The 20,370-nt window shown below is 44.8% G+C and overlaps 1 protein-coding gene across 3 annotated transcripts in view; it reads left to right on the top strand.

Annotated features, from left to right (window-relative positions):
- The window catches only part of OGDH (oxoglutarate dehydrogenase), a 1,050,082-nt gene that overhangs the window by 519,458 nt on the left and 510,254 nt on the right, over positions 1–20,370 (top strand). For all 3 annotated transcript variants that reach the window (XM_069618964.1, XM_069618966.1, XM_069618965.1), the window contains exon 7: positions 19,034–19,180. In XM_069618964.1, the coding sequence (XP_069475065.1) occupies positions 19,034–19,180 (147 nt within the window). The remainder of the gene's footprint in view (positions 1–19,033; positions 19,181–20,370) is intronic.

Raw genomic sequence — 20,370 nt, forward strand, 5'->3', positions numbered from 1 at the left:
TGGGGTTACAATGTCTGTTTTGAGGTCGGGTAGGTGGGGGGGAATGGGGAGGGGAGGGCAAGGGAAGGGGGAGTCGTCTGGTGTCCTCAATGCCCCTAAGTGGTGTCAGTGACTGGTTTGAGGTCATTGGGGGAGGGTGGGGGCTAGGAAGGGGAGATGGGTAGGAAAAGGAAGCCGGGGGGGGGGGGGGGGGAAGAGTGAAGAAGGGATTTCAGGGAGGAGCGGAAGGATGGGTAGGTAGGGGTGGAGCGGATGGAGAGCGGTAGGGAGTTCCAGTGTAGGGGGGGCCAAGAGTTGAAAGGAGTGGAAGCATGAGGAGGCACATGGGGCAGGGGGTACAGTGAGAAGGTAGAGTTCTGCTGAGCAGAGAGAGCGGGAGGAGGGGGGAGTAGAATGAGAGGAGGGAAGAAAGGTAGGGGGGCGGGGGGGTCTTGGAGAGATTTATAGACCAGACAGAGGAATTACAGTTGTGAGAGGAAGGGAAGCCAGCCAAGTTGAGAGAGACAGAGAGAGAGAGAGAGGAAGAAATAGTCTTGAGGGCCGAGAAGACATAGAGTACGAATAGAAGAGTGGTAGATGGATTTTAGGGGAGTTAGGTGAGAGACAGGGAGTCCAAAGAGGAGAGCGCAGCAGTAGAAGAGGCGGGAAAAATAAGGGAGGAGATTAGGAGTTTGGAAGCATGGAATGTGAGAGAGGAGCGGATCTTGTTGATGTTGAAGAGGTGGTGCTGGCAGGCTCGAGAGGTTGGAGAGATGTGGTTGGCGAAGGAGAGAGAGGAGTCGAGATGGAGGCCGAGATTGCGGGCATGGGTAGATATGAGGAGGTTGGAAGGTGAGAAGTGGATGAAAGGAGGGGCGAGGGGGAGAGGGTGTTAGGAGGGAAGAAAAGAACCTCAGTTTTGTCAGTATTGAGGGAAAGAAAGTGGGATGACATTCAGTTTTTTATGGCCGTGAGGCAGGAAGGAAGAGTGTGGTGGAGGTTGGATGTGAAGGAAAGAGAGTTAGGTGTCATCAGCGTAGAAGTGGTGGGAGATGCCGAAAGAAGAGATGACTGGGGCGAGAAGGGAGGTATAGAGAGAGAAAATAAAGGGCCCAAGTATGGGTCCCTGAGGGACACCATAGTTCAGGGGGAGGCTGGAGGAGGTGCGGCTGCCCTAGGAGACACTGAAGGATCAATTGGAGTGGTAAGTGAAGAGCCAGGTGAGGACAGAGCCTGTGAAGCCGAAGGAGGACAGAGTGCTAAGAAGTAAGGGGTGGTCTAAGGTATCAAAAGCAACAGAGAGGTCAAGGAGGATGAGAATTGAAGATTGCTTAGCGTAGTGAGCCGTGAGAGAGTTGAGGATATAGGTGAGGGCGGTCTCGGTGGAGTGTTTAGGGCGGAAACCAGATTGAGAGGTGGGGAGGAGGGAGTGGGATGAGATGAAAGCAGAAAGTTGAGTAGACTAGGCGCTCGGAGTTTTGAGATGAAGGGGAGAAGAGAGATTGGTCTGAAATTGGAGGCAAGAAGAGGGCTAGCAGGTTTCTTCAGGATAGGGATAATGGTGGTGTTTGAAAGCTGAAGGAAAGGTGGTGGAGGAGAAACAGATGTTGAAGAAGGTGGTTAGGGAATAAGGAGAGGGTAGATTTTGGGGATGAGGGAAGGGGGGATGGTGTCAGATGGGGCAGCAGTTGGATGAGTTTTGGACAGAAGGGAGACACAAACTGGGGTGATAGGAGAGAAGATGCACAAGTTGGTGGAGCTGGAAGAGGGGGAAGGAGGGGAGAAGGGAGGAGAGGATGTTCTGGCGCAGAGAGGATTTTGGATGAGAAGTTAGCAAAGTCAGAGGGGGAGAGGGGAGTTTGTGAAAGGTTCAGAAGTAGGAGGGGAAAGAAGGCGACAAAGGTTCTGGAAGATACGGCAGTGATGGGAGGCTTGTGAGTGGAGGAGAGTAGAATAGTAGGTGTGCTTGGCAGATAAGAGGCAAGAGTCATAGAGAGAGTAATATGAGAAATAACAGGATTGATTTGAGCCAGCGTTGTTCGAGGCGACGGAGGCGGCGGCGCATGGACAAAAGGTGAGAGGAGAGCCAGGGTCGGGAAAGTTTGTGAGAGGGGGAGAAGGAAGTAAGAGTTGGTCAAGACTGGAGGTTATAGAGTAGGACAGTGAGGAGAGGGCGTCATCAGCTGAGAGGGAAGCAAAGTCAAAGGGGGGGGGGATAAAAAGATGATACCTATGGAGTTGTCTAAAACCCCACAATCAAAGAACCCAAGAGTAAAACGCACATCAAAATACATGAGTGGGGGAAAAAAAGGGCTCACACACTCTCCAGGTAAAAAAAATCAAGTCCTCAAAATCCAGCAAAGTTGCTGGCGGTCTCGAAGGTGAAGGGAATTAGCACATTTATGAGAATTCTCCCTAACACTACTGCATTTTAAGCTGCATTGTACAATGATAAAAAGTCACCAAAGTTAACAAGTTACCAAAAGTGGCAACACAGCAACATGACTAAGGGAAACAATGTTTTCCAGTACGAACAGCCTGAAGGACAGGTCATTTTCCCCATGACAAATGAGCAAATGCAGGTCTAGTTCAGCTTAAGGCTTCACTGCACTGCAAAAAGACCAGGTCAGAATCAAAAATAAAAGCAACAAAATTGGGGGTTCGTAGAAATGGAAGGAAAAGAGCTGTAAAGAAAAATCTTTCCTAATAGTAAACTCAGTATATCAGAATGAAAAGGGATCCATAGAGACAAGACAAATATTACCTAGAGTAACAGGGTGATGGGGGAGGTGAGTGGAGTCGGGTGACATCCTTCGATCTGGGTAGGTGGACAATCTGAGCAGTGCCAGAGCTACACCTTCCACAGAGGCGATGAGGGAGGTGGGATATGCCCCTTGTTCCTTGCTCCCCAGAATGTGCAGAGGTGTACGTGTGCATTGGTGTGCCTTTCCCTATCCTGGTGCCTACCAACCTCTGTCCTGGATGCGCGCTTTCTCATTTTTCAGTTGGTTCCCAGAGGCAGCACAATCTAAAGAAATACAAGGACTACAGGCACCACAATGTGCCTCGTTTTGACAAATGAGACTGGGCCTGGAGCATGAGGAAAGATGTGGCTGCTTTGTTAAAAATGGACTGTCCTCCCCCATCAGGAGCTAAATATAGGACCCAACACTTCCCATGCAACCCCCCCCGACTGACTACAGTTGAGCAGTGGAAATGTGGTGGCTGAGCTGGAACCAGCAAGGTGTGATGGTACTGGGGGGAGGCTTTCCCCAAATCCGTTTTGGGCAAGGACTTACCAAGCACATGAGCGAACAAGATGACACATGTCAGTGGATGCATGGCAGGCTGGACAGAAATGGAGACTGAAGAGAGTTGGGCTAAATGCCCGTTTAGAGAGACTTTTGGTGAAGGCTGCATAATCATTTATGCTAATTGTGGAACAGTGTGTCATCCAAAAGGAAAGACGAGACTCTCCAATAGTAGCTGTAGCAGAGCAACGGGCTTAACTTCAGCAGGAACGCTGGGAAGGAGGTACATGTTCATCCCAGAATACACAACTGTGGTATGCTGAAAAAATATACACTAATTCTAAGGTCACATATAAAATGTTTATGAGGGAATATGTATTCTGGTTACACAAAACACATAGCAGAGCATGGTGTAAATAAAGAAAACAGTTAATGGCCAGTTAAGGATTAGCCCACTCTTCTACCCTAACATGTAAGCCCCATTCCTGGTTTCAGACACAATACATGGGCCTAGATAATATTATACTCGCACATTTTCATCATGTTCAGGGTCCGATGGTACCAAACAGTATATAATAAATGTAATGGGGCACAACGTCAAATACAGGCAGGAGGGTTAACAAAGTCCAAGATATATTTTAGGTAGACAGACAAAATACAGAGAAGGGCATATTACATGAGTGAAACAGTATCAACACAACGTGATACAATGTATATTCTATGCTGGAGTGTAATACAAAGATTTGTTAAAATCCCTAATAATTCGGGGAAAGTCTCTCAAAATCGAGGGCTTTTTCCAGGTACCCCAGTCGAGGCCATAAAAAAATGCTGCAGTCCAGGTAAGTACCTTGCAGTGTCACTTGTAGGAGTTCCACTGGTAAGAACAGTGCCACACGCTAAATTGGAAATGCAAGGCAAGTCTTTCTTTCCACAGGTACCCACAACAACGTAATTCGACCCCAGGGGTCACCGGTAGAGACCCAGAAGAACAGATCCAGTGAGCATTCGAGAGCCAGTTGCCCCAGGAGCATGGAAGTGGAGCAGGATTCAGACCTCAATGCTAACTAATGGGAAAATGCAGCAGCAGGGCACCTTCAGAACCAGACTACCATTGACCATGGACATCCCTGAGGGTGAGTATCTTGAATAACCTGATAAATCAAGGCCAAGAGGTAAGTACTTAAAATGTTGGTGCCTGAAAACACTGTTCCAAGTAAGTAGAACAACCCGGTAAGTAATGGCATTTTTTCAAGTGCGAAATGGAAGGATCTGGTCACCCAGGGACTTGAGCCCTGGCGACCACAACAACCTAAAGGAACAATCGTCCTTCACAGGAGTAAAACCCACCATCCAGAAGTGAAATCTGCAACAGATTGCTCCAGGAGGACAGAGAACCTAGAAACTGGTGAGCCCAGTGGCTCAGCAGGCAAACGATGGCGCACCCTCAAAAATGGCTCCCTGCAGCAAGGCAACAGTGGTGGCAACCCTAGACCTACACCGTGGCCATGGAGCGGTCCCATATCAGCCTGGCATACTAAATGCTCCAGCAAGCCTTCACAGGAACTTGGACATTGTTTGTAATTGTAGATGGCAGTTATTTTCAAATGCATGGGGAACCATGCACAACAAGGGGTGGGGCTTAACCCCTGGCACCCACTTTCCCCCTTATGTGTTAGCGTACATGTAACATCTCCCCAGGGGAAAGGAAAGTCTGCGGTTGGCCTCTGGAACCAGGTGAGGGTGAGAGCAAATGGAGGGTTAAGTTGAATTAAAAAGGGCAAGATAAAAAAGAATGGTATGGATTGTTCAGGTTAGGTCGAGCGAGGAGGAGGACCAACAGACCAAGTGGAGGAAGGCTGGTGCAGAGGAACGTGGCTAAGGATTGCTGAATTGTGCAGGGTGAGATAATGGTTGATGAGAGAAAGTGGTACTTGGGTGTGAGTGTGCATTAAAAAGGAGAGAGACTAGTTGAGTAGTGAGTAAATGAAGTGACAAGTGAAAGGGGTGTGTCTGGGAGAAGGTGTGGGTAGTGAGTTGTGTGGAGAGGGGAGACGAGCAGAGGGGGGGAGTAGAGGGAGAACATCTGAGGGAGAGGTTGGAAGAGTGATAGAGGAGAGAGATGGGGAGTGGCAAGAAGTGGAGGAAAGTAGAAAGGAGGGTGTGTGTAAAGAAAGATTTTACATCAGAGCGAGGATTACAATGTTGTGAATGAAAAGGACGAAGTGTGGCTTGAGTGTCTGAAATACTGTCGCCACTCGGACTTGCATGATAGCAGTGAAACAGGGCGTTCTGGTACTTATCTTTGTTGGAAGCTGGGGCCTGGAAGAGTTCCTCAAGTGGGCGCAGCCTGCATGTGTAATCAAGAAATGCAGCACAGAGCTTTGGCTGGATGCGTCCATTCAGGGTACAGTCTCGAGCACAAGCTCTGTGCCTGTATTAAACACGCGCATGCATATCCTCGCCTGGTATTCCTTTCCCCTCGCTTGAAATATGTTGTAGGGTTTTCTTGGGTATTGTAGTTTCCCTGTGGTTTTTGTATGTCCCTGGGGGTTGTCTTCACTAATGCTGGCACCCACACAACGGGCATACAACATCTGGGGAGTGTCGTAATAGCCCAGGTACACACTGGAGATTCATACTGTCCGGTTTGTGGTCTTCATGGTTTTCTGGGTCCTGACATCGGGAAATAGCAACAAATGTATCTTTTCATATACAAAAGTGCATTGAGCAATGTATGCAAAAGACCACTCGGGGGGGGGGGGGGGGGGCGGGGGGTGGGTGATGTAAGAGTTAGAAAAGGCGCTTGCCCTATCGCTACCAGGCACAAAGTTTTAGGGGTTACTGATCGCTGGAGACCAGCTTGTGGTTGGGGGGTGCTTGCATTGGGTATGGAACCGCCTGCAATAGACAGACGGACTGACCATATTTTAGCAAGACCATTTTCAAAATCTCAAATGAAAAAGTAATCTGTCTTCAGGTTGGTATAATCTTGACCCCTTCTGTGGCACGGTATATTTAGTCACTGTATTCTGTTCTCTGACAAAGGGCTAACACACCACTAGAACATATACTTAGTTATAGCACCTAAATGGGGTAAAGGGGTTAAACAGTTTTGGCCAACTTATTATACCAGGCCTAAGTACAGTCACAATAACCTCTTGGAAATAGCTGGAAAATAAATAACCACAATACCAAATGCAATTGTATGGACACAAGTGTGCAGTATAGTGATTTATTATAGTACAATCTATAATATTTCAAGATACTAGAAATCCAGTCTTTAGTGAGCAAGTACTGGGACATTATTTTGGACCCACATAAAAATGTCATAGTTGAAAGTACCATTTTCTGTCACTTTGCATGAGTTCAAAAAGTATGTAGAACGTTTCCCATAGGACTAAAGGGGCAAAGTGCATACCCAAAACGTGGTTAGGGGCTTAAGCCAGGTAAATATCACAGTTGAAGCCAACGTAGGAACCATCCCTAGGGATCCACCAGTGGAGACCACCACAAAGGCTCTAAGTTTGAGACCCAGACCGTACAAGCTTGGGAGGATGCTAAGCAAGATTCACGGCAATCGCCAAGACCAAATTCCTTCTCACCAATAACACTGAACACCCAGACATACAGACTTGGCTATCAACCATGAACTCAGAGGGTTTCACACCCAAGCTCACCTCCTGCGCCAAATGTCACTCAAGTTCCACATCGACAGACCGCTCTCCTTCTAGACGCACACAGCTACGAAAACTCAGTTTAGTTTCTGCTCTCCCTCCTGTGGAAAGTCGAGCCCTTCCTTCCTTCCTCCAGACAGCTTTAGATCCACCATTCGAGCACTGATCCTATCCCACCTGGGTGAGGGTAATGCACTCCTTGAAGGCCTCCCGTCATCCTCCATTGTGCAACTGAGAAGTGTCCTACATGTGGCCTCACGTCTCTTCAAGGGTCTACGCAGATACGATCACATCTAAACGGCCCTCATCGACCTTCATTGGCTCCAGGCACACGTACAAATCGCCTTCAAGTCTTGCTGCATCATCTAAAAGGCAGTCTCCCTACATTCACCCAGCCCCCTCGCAGAGAAACTCTGCATCTCTGGTGGACTGCACACCAACAGACGCCAGGACACGTGCAGACTTGAAATCTGCTGCTGCAAAAAAGAAAGGACCAGAAAATAAGCCTTCTCTGCCTACATCCCAAGACTATGGAACCTCCTCCCCGTCGGCATCGGACTCGCCGGCATGCTCCTACAATTCAGAAAAGAACTCAAGACCCACCTCTTCATGGGGTCTCTCCTCCTCAACACCTAGGCCATCACGTTGTCCCCTTGTGCTGCCTGACTCGCTAGATGCCGCCCGACCCTCTGCCCCAGCTGCACCCGTCTTGTGCCCCTCTGTATCCTACCCCGTGCTGTACATCTGCTGCATTATGCATCTATAATGTTGTGTACCTCTGTAGCTCTCCGTTATATATCTGTATTGTATACCTTTGTAAATCGCTCAGTTGCTTCTCAAACCTAGGTCCTTGCTCGATAAATACCATAATAATAATAATGGCGATTTGTGGCAGTATGGGACCTGCAAACCTCACTACTTCTGCACTCTGGGTACTCCTGAAGGTGATTCTGAAGAATGGATCAGGCCCTGGGGACAAGTACTTGTGGTGCCAGTCACTTAAGATTCTGTTCGGAGATGGTGGGGCAACCGGTTAAGTAGAGGGCTTATCTAACAGAATGAGACCAGGATTCTGTCACCAGGGCCATAAACTCCAGGTGAACAAAAAGAATAATCTGTGTTCCCAGGAGCGTGACCCACCATCCAGGAGCAGTGGTAACAATGGGGAAGGCACAGTGGAGGCATAGGGACACATCCAATTTTATCTGTGCAGTGAACAGCCAGCCTAAATAGAACTGCCTCGCAACGGGAACAACGGTTGTAGACGACCCAGGATGGCCCAATTTGGAGCTGAATTAGCGTAGTGGTTTGCCCACCTCTCTTCTAGGCACCTTGGAGAGGCACCTTGCCTCAAATTTGGTCCAGGAGGGATTTAATAGAGGCAGCACAGCAAGGACCCATAAATAGTGCAAGCACAGAAAAGCCAGTTCAGCCAGTGAGACTGGCCAGGGAGGATGCAGACAAGGAATGCAGCAGCCAAAGACCAAACCAAGAGAAATGTGACGCATTATCCATTAGCTAGGTTTGTGTTGGATTCCTACATATATGGCGCTTGTACACATCCTAGAAGAGTTTGCTTTGTTCACTGTAAGTCATGATAGATATAGTCCACACGTTTAATTTTGATACCATTGTGGATTTTAATTTATCACCATAGGTGCCGACACGTGTTTCGACCATCTGAAGGTCTTTATCAAGGCAAGAACCATTAACAGGTGTTATGTTAAGGTATTGTGTATCATATCAAACCATCATCGTGACGGGTGCAAAGTGACAGGTGATTCAGTGCAAAGGGTGAGGCCAATGAAATTGAATACAATACGTAAAAAGGCCTGACAACAATATGGGGCAATTATGTGCGCAAAATATCAGTTATCCAGGAACAATGAGTATATATTCGATAAGCCAATATTAGCATACATCACAAGCGGTATTATGAGGAGAGAAATTGATGCACAAGGAAAGGAAAGGAAAGGAGAGGAGAAGCAGGTTAGATGAGTTGTTTGGTGCATATTGTCAGTTGGCATAGATTAAATGGATTGGCATGGGATTAAAGATGTCAAGCTCACCTAGGATTTAGGTATATCTTGCCTGGTGATTCTGAGAGGGCAGGTGGAGTATTGGAATGCTGAGTAAAGGGTTGCTCCCAGAGGTGGTCAGCAGTACGTGGCGGTGTTCTATCGCTGGAGGGCAAGAGTGGGCCTTGTGGGTGAAGGCAAGTGAGAAACAGCGGTGTTCGCATATATTAACCACTTTCTAGAGGGTGAATAGTCGAGGTGGGTGGCTTAGATAAATGGATATGAAGCTTATCTGTGTGCCGTCGTGCTGAGAAACGTATCATATCCTAAGCTATTAGGTTCACTTGTCCGTGTGCCGTAATGCTAGGGACTAATAATGTGCTGCGTTGTCTGGTAACAGATGGAGTGTCCGAGCGTGATCATATGCTGTTAAGCTATGGCCTGTGTGCCATAATGCTATGGACTAACATCATGTGCTACGTTAACTGGTAACAGGTAGATTGTCCGAGCGTGACTATAAGCTGTTCAGCTATGACCCACTTCAATGGATAGGCATGAGGTGTGCATGTGTGTGCAGTCAGAGTGTGACCAGGAATGGGGAGAAGGCGGGCGCCGATGCCCAGAGACGGCCCGCTGCTGCTACAGAGATTTATTGAAAAGATAACCGTTGGAGAAGTGTGTTTTACAATATGTCACAGGTGCGTTAAGGAGGCGAGGCATGGGCGCGTTCGCCCATTGCCATCTCGCTGGTGCTAGGGTGATAGTTAAATAAACGTGTGAGCATAGTGTCTCATAAATTGTGAGACGGGACGCAGAGTATTAGGTCCATCCCAAGTCCCGCTTACGTAAGTCAGACGGTGCTTGTCAACACTCAAGCTGCGTCTGCTGGTAGATCGGTTTGGTGGTGGATTCGAATAGGTGTTTTAGTTAGGAGCTCTCTTGTGCTCTGTCCTACGATTGGTCTGGGAAGTCAAGTGGTCTCTGCCTGTGGTAAACAGTGCGGTTGTTAGAAATATTTGGATTCGTTTATCTGGTTGGCTAGGTTGAATGCCAATAATGGAGGCAGGGAGCCCCATCTGGTGTAGATTGACGGATGGCATCGGATTATGAAGAGTAATTGGGATATAAATGAAAAGTAAAGTGCAGTGTTGGCGCTGCAAAATAGTTAATCTTATGTCAAACCGCCTACACAACAGAACTTTGGACGTACACTCTGTTCCAATATTGGTGCTGAGATAAAAGTGGACAAGAGAGCCTACTCACAATGTGTAACAGTTGTGATGTTCAAGTTCATTGTGGTGTGAGGATAGAAACAATCTCTTGCAATATTGGTGCTGACATGATGGTGGTCAGGGGAGCTTACTCACAATGTTAGTCGTAATGTTGAGGTTTGTTGTGGTGTGAGGATTGATAAAGGGCCATTGGCGGATGCAGGAAAGGAGGTTGGTTAATGGGCCTGAGTGTAGCTGTTGGTAGTGGATTGAAAAGAGAATATATCAGTAGGAGGTGCAAGGAGGCACTCTGGAGGATATGGTTTACTGCTGAAAGGTAATGATCGGGTGATAAGTGGCTAACCCAAGTGTTGTAAAATGATCCCTGTGTGGCCTGTGGCGTGACTATCTGTTTCTTGGTGGTCAATGAACAGAGGTTTGTATCCGCAATGTAATAGTAAGGGTGTCTGTGATGGAGGTGTGTTGGGTGTACCTTAATGGGGGTTTGGCGTACCCTAGTACTGGAAATGTTGCAAAGAGGCCTCATCCCGCATAATCAGTACTGAAATCATACAGTAAAAGGGGCGCTAAGTGGGGTCCATGGGGTTGTGGAATGATCCTGTTGCATGAAAAGCATGATACATTCTGACATTGTGCAGATACATTGTGATATTGAAACATGAGTTGCTCTGTCATAGAAAGACATTAAGTTTGTGTTCTGTGTCAAGGCCATGTTCAATATTTCTTGTTCTGCAAATCAATCTTGCCTCATTCTGACGAAGTTTCAGTGCCCTGTTGCCTCCTCTTGAGTCACATTTGACCATTTCCAGTCCGACTAATTGGATCTCTTTCTGGTTATCCATTTGGTGTTGCTCTTGCCAGTGTATGGACAGTGGATACCTGGCATCTGTTATTTTTAGCATGTTGAGATGGTCCCTGATCCTTGTTCGTAATTCACATATAGTACTCCCAATATATTTCAGACCACATATACAAATGATTACATAGGTGACTTATTTTGACCTATTTTATCCATTAGCACCTGGGCAGGCCGTAGCAACCAAATGGGTTGCTCGGATCGCGGGGCTGAATTCTATGATCCAAGCCTGCGTTCCGAGCAACCTGGCGGCTACTTCCCCCACCCTGCCATCGACCCCCTTGCCCACCACCCTCCCTTGCGCTTCAATTTCCTGTCCCCCCCCCCCCAAACCCACTTACCTGATGCCTTCCATCAGTGGGGTTGGCACCCCCGCCGCTGCTCTCTTCCTCGTGGCCGCCATTGAATTCAAAGAGGGGCTCCACTTGTAGCCCCGTCTTCCAGCTCTGTGGCGGCTATCTTGCATCAGTTTTTGTATGAATGAAAGGAACGTGCGAGGCGTCCTTTTCATTCATAGGAAAGACATGGCTATCAGCACTCTGGGTTACTGGATTGGCAACCCGGGGTGCAAATAACAATCACCCGTTCCAGGGGCTCGAACGGGTGCTAATGGCACTGGGGACCCTCGTTAAAGGCCTTTGCTACGCTCCAACCTATTAACTTGGGCTCTGTTCTGTTACCACCGGTTCCAACCCATGGAACGTGTGATTGCTTAATTCAGTTATCCCTTCTCCAACCGGTCTGCTTACTCCTTCCCTCCCCTGGCATTGATATCCAGAATTCTCCAGGAATTTCAGAGGAGCAGGTCTTGCAAGATTCACATGGGAGGTAAGTTGTGGCTGAGGGACTAGATTTCAGATCTACTGCTTATGGCACATGGACCACCTCGACCCCCCCCCCCACCCCTCTTTGAGTGGATCTTCAAGTGATGTTGGGAAGGATTTTCGGTTTGCATTTTTCCGTCCAGTTTTTTATGGAACCCCATTCTCTTTTTATGAAACCCCTTTGCTTGGTTTTTGATACTGTTCTGACTTTTTAAAGTGAAGTAAATCCTTCAGCTTCACTTCCCTTTTGTCCATTTGTTGTGGGGAAACAGTAGTTCTTCAAACTGTCAGTACTGTCCCTCTTTGAATTCTTATTTTTTTATATTGCTTATTGCAGTGTATTGGGGATATATTTGTATTTCCCTAGCTTTTTACACATGCGATTTTTGGTTACTTTTATATGTGCCTAAAAGCAAACTGGTGGCAGCATGCCATGAAATGTTTAATTGTAGTTTGGCCTTCTTCCTAGTGAGTGAGAGAGAGTGTGTGTGTGTGTGTGTGTGTGTGTGTGTGTGTGTGTCTGTCTGTCTGTCTGCTAGGAAGGGGGCTCAGACGCTCTAGTCCCTGTCCACATCAATGGTGCCAGAAAGACTGATAATGGGTTTATGTGAAATCATTAGCTGTCCCTGATGAGATAACTACTGTGTGTTTGAATGGGGCAGATCTTTACCATTGGTGGTCTTGGAATTACTCTCAGCTTGGATTTTCGATAAGAGGACTCCTGTAGCCATTTTTCAGGTCTATGTTGGAGCCAACAATCCACAGCCCGTTGATGACCCGAGGACGACGATCGCGTTCATGCCCTGAACTTTGGTGGTCGCCTGCTTGTGCCACAAGTCTCCTGCCCGAATTCCAGCTTCCTTTCTGCAAGGGTACCGGTCGTGGAGCAACTTATGTGACCACAACCGGAAGTCTGCCTGTCGTTGCTTGCAAACGGTGATCATCACTGACACTCGCCTGCCTCCGTCCTGTGAAGTGTCCCGAAGAGGTTGTCTATAGTGTTGGAATCTGCATTTCTCCATCAACAGAGATTTCATCTTTCAGTTGCACCCGATGGGAAGAATCCTTGAACTTGCAACCCCTGAGCACCTCTCACTATATCAAAAGACGGAGCACTGCGCTTCCAGCGAGTCCCTAGACCGGCCCCCCTCCCCCCGGCGACTCATGAACCCTGAGAAAATCGGAGTCGGTGGGGTAAGTAAGCATAACTGTGCATTTTCTGTCCGTCCGTCCCCCCGCTTGCCTTCTCCCAGTCCTCCATAGGATAACATTGGGAACAAGTCCCTTTGTCTTCTAACTCCCTCTTACGTACCTTTGCTTGTCAAATCTGGGTCAAGTATCCTGCCCCTGGGTTAGCATTGGGTCCGGAAGAGAGACGAGAACTTGGCTGTCTTCAAGTAAATTGTTGCTGAACTTTTAAATAGTTTGAAACCTTTCTGAATCACCACCACAAGTGCATTGCATCTCATTAGGGAATGCATGCCTGCACGAAACCTTGTGTTGGAACCCGTGACTTTAGGGCACTCGGCCGCATACATCTCAGGGTTTGGACTTCTAAAGTTTAGGGAATTGAACTTGTGACCGATTCTCATTATTTAAACTGCATCTGCATTACTTAACTTTTCCACATGGTTAGTTATTTGATGTATTGTGTATGAACATACTGGTGATTGTATATATTTGTATTATAAAGTATTGTGTGATCATACTACTTGCTAATTTCATTTTTCACTGTTCTAAAGGCCTAAATAAATAACTGTATTTTTTATAACAGACTATCTAAGCTGAATTTTTGTGTATTATCCTGGTGGACACATTCAAAGTCCCTGACAGTGCTCACACACTCCTGAAACTAAGCCCTGACTGCTCTCCCCACTACCTTGATTGGGTTTTGGCTAAACTCTCAGAGCTCCCTGTTCACCATAACTAGAGGCCTCATAAAATGTGTCCACCAGTCCAAATTTTTAGAAATCCATGACTGTAGTAAGGAGGATAATCCACCGAAGCACACATGGCAAAGGGCTAAACAAACTGCCTTTATTGATTATATTTATCTAGATAATAATCTCTCTTCCACAATGAGAAGTTTCAGAGTTCTAGAACAGACTGTGAGCAATCACAATATTCTTGAACTGACATGGTCATGGCCGAAAGCCGTCACGGCAAGTACAGCTGACTATTATGTGCATCAGTTGGCTATATCTACTAGAGGCAATCATTCCAGATGGAATCCCAACAAGCTTAATGAGTTAATGATGTCTATCTCTTATCTGTCGGAAATCCTGCTTCCTGAAATCATTCAGGCAGATGGTTTATATGTAGCTGCTCTACAGATCTTTAAAAATATAAACCAACAACCAAACAAAGATACGAAAATATATCTGCATAAATTTGATAAAATATTGCAGGAAAAAAAAACTACGCTGAGAGCTGATATTCGTGTACTTAAGACCTTACAGAATGACATAAAAGTCAGAGAAACTACTAGGCTTAAAAATAGATACACCAATAGGGTCGGAGGAAGAAAAGCTGAGATGTACTTAGCTGATGCACAACTAATGTTACCAACTTTAGAATCTAAAAACTCAGCCAGGATATGGGACCTGTTAAAGACAGTAAGAGCTAAACAAACTCCAATGCAAATAAATGCAGTTCCTGAAGAGGTCTGGGTGCAATATTATAATTCCTTGTATGCAGCCACCCCTTGGTATTTCAGCTGCACCTCTGAACCATCTCACTGAGTTGGATATGACGGAAGAAGATATAATCTTGCATATTACGACACTTAGCTCCTCGAGAGCCCCGGGTCCAGATGGGTTGTCTTAATAGTATGCTGAGATTGCACCCTGAATCTTGGGCAAGAATTTTGATGGCAATTTCTCCCAAGTGATTTATTTTCAACGTATTCCACACACTTGGCAAAAAATCAATTATTGTGCCAATTTATAAAAATTTATAAAAAGGGATACTGGCATTGCCTCAAAAACTATAGACTTGTAGCATTGTTGGACGTCCCAGGAAAGTTGTTTGCTCGTCTGGAAGAATTTAATAAATGGGCTAAAGAATCCGATATTCATGATCCCTTTCAATCAGGTTTTATGCCAGGCCTTCTTGGGACTTATATCAATCTACATGTTCTTCACGCCATCAAGCAGCATGCATGAATGGCAGATGAAACAACCTGTATATGCTGCATTTATTGACTTTGAAACTGCATTTGATTCGGTATCTAGGGAACTTCTGTTTCAAAAACTCTCTAATGCTAATTGTCCGTCTCATCTACAACATTGGATGCGTGAGTTTCATTCGAAAACTTCAATCCAAGTAAGACCCTCTTTAGATGGAAGACTGACACAATTTATAAATACATGTAGAGGTCTTAAACAGGGTGGTCTCTTGGCATCAACACTGTTTAATTTTTTTATTTCAGATATTGCGAGAGAGTTTGGCAGTGTGATATCTGATTCCCCGATGTTGTGTGAGCATGTGCTCCCCTGGCTTTTCTATGCTGAAGATTTGGTCTGGTTATCGAAGATGGCCAGGGGATTGCAGGCTCTAATAAACCAACTAGATACTTACACTCAGAAAAACAACGTAATCATTAATTTGGGTAAATCGAAGATTATGATAATGGCAACTGCAAATGTAATTAAGAAAAACCACTATACATGTACATTACCACAACAATCGCTAGAGACTGCATGTGAATACAAATATCTGGGACTTGATGTTAATCACTTTATATCGGATGCCCCGTATTACCTTGAACTTCGCAGAAAGATGAAAACTGACTTTGCTCGGGTGACAATATTAAATAGTAAATATGGCAGATTCTCTTTCACCAGTGTTAACATTTTACCGGCAAAAAGTGGTGCAGAATGCCGAAGTTGGCGGGGACATACCTTTTGGGTAATGTTCCTTTTGGAAAAAACTTCGAAGAATGCCAAAAACTATATGTGTATTTTACCATTTGAATTGGGGCTAACAGCACTCTATACCATGTATATGTGGAAGCTATGCAGTTTGTATAGGAAGTGTATTATGGATGCTAAACCTAACTCTGTCCTAGATGTTTTGTCCAAATACAAAAAGTCCACGAATCATAAAAATATGAGCATATGGTGGTGCAAGGTTCAGGAGTTTTTGACGACAGCGGATATATCAGATGAGATACTTGTACAAAATCCAATGAATGCAACAACAAAATTATGACTTGGGACTGGATTAACACCCGAGCTGAGTGTCTGAAATGCAAACATCTAGATGTATAAAAATCCTCAAACAAAAAACCACAAACACCGGAATATTATGTAATTAAATTCCAGGCGGCCAAATACTGAGATCTATTTATTAGATTTTGATTAAACATCTGGCATACAAGAGAAGTTTTGGCCAATTGGAAACTAATTCCATCAGATAAAAAAACTTGCCGCTTCTGCAACAATTCTGAAGATCCTGAAACTTTATTACATCTTATAACCAAATGCCCAAACCCTCTGGAAACTAGAATTGAGCACTTTAAGCATTTTTTTTTTCAACGGAGACAGGTTGCTTACGGTTGAAGGATTATGGGAGTTCCTTTATAACACTGACAAGAACTCAATAAGAATTGCAATAATACATTTTTCTAATTTCATTAAAACTAGAAGACAGCTAATTAGCAATCCTGTATGAACCCTTGTGTTGGCACAAACAACGTGTACTACCTCAGCTATAAAATTGGAAACTCATTTTTAAGTATTAATATGATTTATGAAATGATGTGTTGGAGACTAATTGAATTTCTAATTTTGGAAATATGACACTAATGTGAATGTGACAAGAGTGATCAATTGCAGGAGATAGATTAATGAGTAGATTATCTACAAGTGATATTTGACTTATTTTTTTGTATAAGAGATATATGGTGTTTTTTATGTATGAGATATATGGTTGTATATTTTGTGAAGTTTTTTAGGGACTGTTTTAACTTTTGTAATCAAATGTATTGAAAAGTTGATTCAATGATATCAATAAAAAAAAAATCCAAAGGGAAATGACTGAGGTTTTGTCATGGCATAGTAGATCACACCAAGGATCCCTTACGAGCTTCTGTTAATGTTCTCTCCTTAGGGTCAGACATGGCCAATTTGGGTATGCAGGTTTCTTCTTGTACAATGTATTTGACAGCCTTAGGAACTTTCCTCTGTATGCTGGACAGGCTATTCTCTTTGTAACCTGGTAAGAAAACAGTTTCTTTGGTACATTGTAGCATTTTTGCTCATGGTGAAGGATTCTTCCCCCATGGGATTTAAATGGTTCTCTGGCCGCTTTGACACTTAAAACGTTTCAATCCAAGGCTTCGGCAGATAGCCTGTTCTCATCGGAGTTTGCATTCTTGATAGTCCTCGACTAGGTTCATGGAATCGGAAACTTGCAGGCAGGCACCTGTGGCCTTGGAACCCTATACCATCTTTCAGGAGGCCAAAGTCTTCTAACACAACCCTTGTTTTTTCAGAAAGTGATATCTGACTTCCATATTAATCCGATAGTTCTACTGTTGTGTTTTATTTATTGATTTGTTAGTGGTTTAGTGGACCTGCAGTCTGAGGCAGACTGGCTCCTTCATTGTCTGGATTTTTGTAGATCTCTCAGGTTCCATCTGGAGAGACCTAGAGCTCAGAACTAGACCCTCAAGGTCTTTAGACAGACTTTTTGTACAGTCTTTTTGAAGGTCTGCATTGAGGTGGACAAGTAAACAAGGCAAAGATGGTTTGATAGTCTTCTGCAAAGAGTTAAAGGCTGTTAAAGGCTGCAGCGCATGGTTGTGCCAAAAGGGTTTCATGCACATCATTTCGGAGGCATGTTCCATGGGAGGCAATTTGCAAGGCATTTAAATGGGCCTCCGCCTCTGTATTCTGCCCATGCTACACACTTGGGACCAGCTCCAAATCTGATGTCCAGTTTGAACAAGCAGTCCTTAGGGAAATGTTTGGTTCCACCTTCTAGGTAGTCCTGCTTGGTTCTTGTTTTGCCTTCCTGTTCTTCTAACTAATTTAAAGTGATCTTTTTAACATAAGGGGTTCCCATCTGCACTTACAAAAAGGCTGGAAGGCAATGTGCGTTGTCTTGGAACTCAATTAATTCACACTTCATGTAAAGTTTGAAATAGACCTGTCTCAGATCTCTTTATTATCGCAATTAAAGATTATCACAGTAAAAGACAGATAGAAATTAAACTGACATACATCACCATTAGTGTTTCTCTAACATTCTTCATCTCTGCCAAGCCTACACTGGGAACCGCCAGGGTGGGACAGAGCATCCTTTGCCAACGGGAACATGCTAATGGAAACACGTCTGCTTCAGTAAGCCCAGCCGGAGTTCAAAGTAAGAAGTGAAGTGAAGTGACTTGCTCTTTCCCTGTCTGTGTGATGTCTTTCCCTCCAAATATCATCCATTATTTTTCCAGGGATGTTTACCTTCGGTAGAATCGCACAGCTGCGTGGCCGTTGCAGATACTGGACTCCACTGAATTTGTAAATCTCTGGATTCTCCTGAGAAGCGACACTTTGCTCTCGGATGGTAAAAGAATGCAAAACAAGCTTCATCTGAACACATGACAAGCTGTCTTTCCATCGCTACAGCAAACGCACATTGTGCTCCGAGAACTGGGCCTCTTTTTAAGCTTGAAGCCAAATGTTCATGTGTGTTCAGAATGCATTTCACTTAGGCTCCATCTTGGAATCAAAGGTTACATTTTTTGTAATGCATTACAATACTCTACCATAAGTATAAAGAAAAGGGGACATGACGAACCAGTAAGGAAAAATTACTTGCTGTATTGTTCGTCACCCGAGTCCATAGTCCTCTTTCTACCATCCTCCATCACTCTAAAGATGTAGTTAATCCTCCTGATCCTCAAGGAGGATCAAGTGACTGAGGGGGAAAGGAGTGTGGGGCGGAGGAAGTGGGCAAGGCCACACACATGCACGTTTTGGCCTGTCTATGCATGCTAATTCGAAGGGGAAGCCTGCTTTGCAGAGGCTCCAGTGCCATCCCTGTATGGTTGAAACTATATAAATGTGGAGGGAAGTGGACATTGGACAAGGAGCATCGTTGCTACTATGGGGGGAGTAACTTTTACTTTTGTACTTAATGACTAAATGACTGAATATCTTTTGTTTTTCTTTAAAAAATAATCCACCTTTGTCTTCCAGATTTGAAGAATACTTGCATAGAAAGTGGTCCTCTGAAAAACGATTTGGATTAGAGGGCTGTGAGGTGCTAATTCCAGCATTGAAGACCATCATTGATAAATCGAGTGAGACCGGGGTGGATAATGTCATCATGGGAATGCCACACAGGTTAGTAGCTACCTAGCCACCAAACTGGATTTTTCTAATTAGTTCTACCAAATAAATGGCTTGAGAATATACAATACTGTCTTGCACTTTGAGAAAGCACTTCCTCTATGAGGAACTATCTTCAGTCTTTGTCCTGAAGCCTTTATTTGTTGATCTGCCTTCATCTAGTTCTAGGTCGTCTCTTTTTGTGCTGTAAAATATTTTGATGGATGTCTCAACACCCTTAAAACACTGCTTACCTGAAGCAATTGGATTGGAGTACAGCTGGGAGAGAGATGGGATATAAGGAGGGACACAATACGTGTAGGCGTGTTTTATTTACCCCCTCCCACTCATTAACTAACTTTGCCCATGCTAATTCCTATGGTCATTACCATCCCCTTTTCCCCTCCCTGCCCAAAACACATATTTCAGGGATCTCTGACAACGCTTTATCTAGCCTTAACATCAAAGTGTGTGTTCTTTGTTCATGCCAGTGTTATTGCAAAGCAGTCTTCTAAGAGCGTAATGGCTGAAGTAGATCTGTAAATTCAGTACAGGTATGATAAAAATGTCTTGCTCAAGTGTACTTTCAACCATTTGATTTATAAGCAGTATGTGAGCCCTTGCACTGAAATCCCATTAAACCAGCATTGGCAAAGACAACTGTTTTGGCATGCATATAGGCTTTAAAGGCATTTTCCAGGACCTCTCACCATTTTGCACCTGCTACAATTAATGCCCAGTTAGTTACATTTTCTACAGTGCCTGGCAAAGACATATTGTATGTCTACACAAAAGCCAAAATTATTGGCATTGTCAATGCTTGTTTAAACAATGTTCTTGCAAAGTGGACATTTCTCAGTGTTTTGTTCTAGACATCTGCATGGGTAAATCGGTTACAGGATCCTTATTGAACTTGTATGTATGACATGTATGTACACAATGTTGCCCAACATCAGTTGCACCTTTACATTTTTTTTTCTGCCATGGTTTGGCCAGACTGGAGTTAGAGGGGTGAACACTGGAAAGAAATTTTTTCGTAACGCTGCATGGAGACGGTGGCTTTTATGACGTTTAGGATAGTGGACTAGGAAAGATGTGTGTTTAATGAATTAAATGATTTTTGCAAATTCGATTTCTTCTCCGCCTCCAGTGTTCTCAAGTTTTGTCCTTGTTGCAACACAGATGCCAATGGATAGACCAACACA

Source organism: Ambystoma mexicanum, chromosome 10 (assembly GCF_040938575.1).
Source record: "Ambystoma mexicanum isolate Mex_15411 chromosome 10, UKY_AmexF1_1, whole genome shotgun sequence".
Taxonomy (NCBI): domain Eukaryota; kingdom Metazoa; phylum Chordata; class Amphibia; order Caudata; family Ambystomatidae; genus Ambystoma; species Ambystoma mexicanum.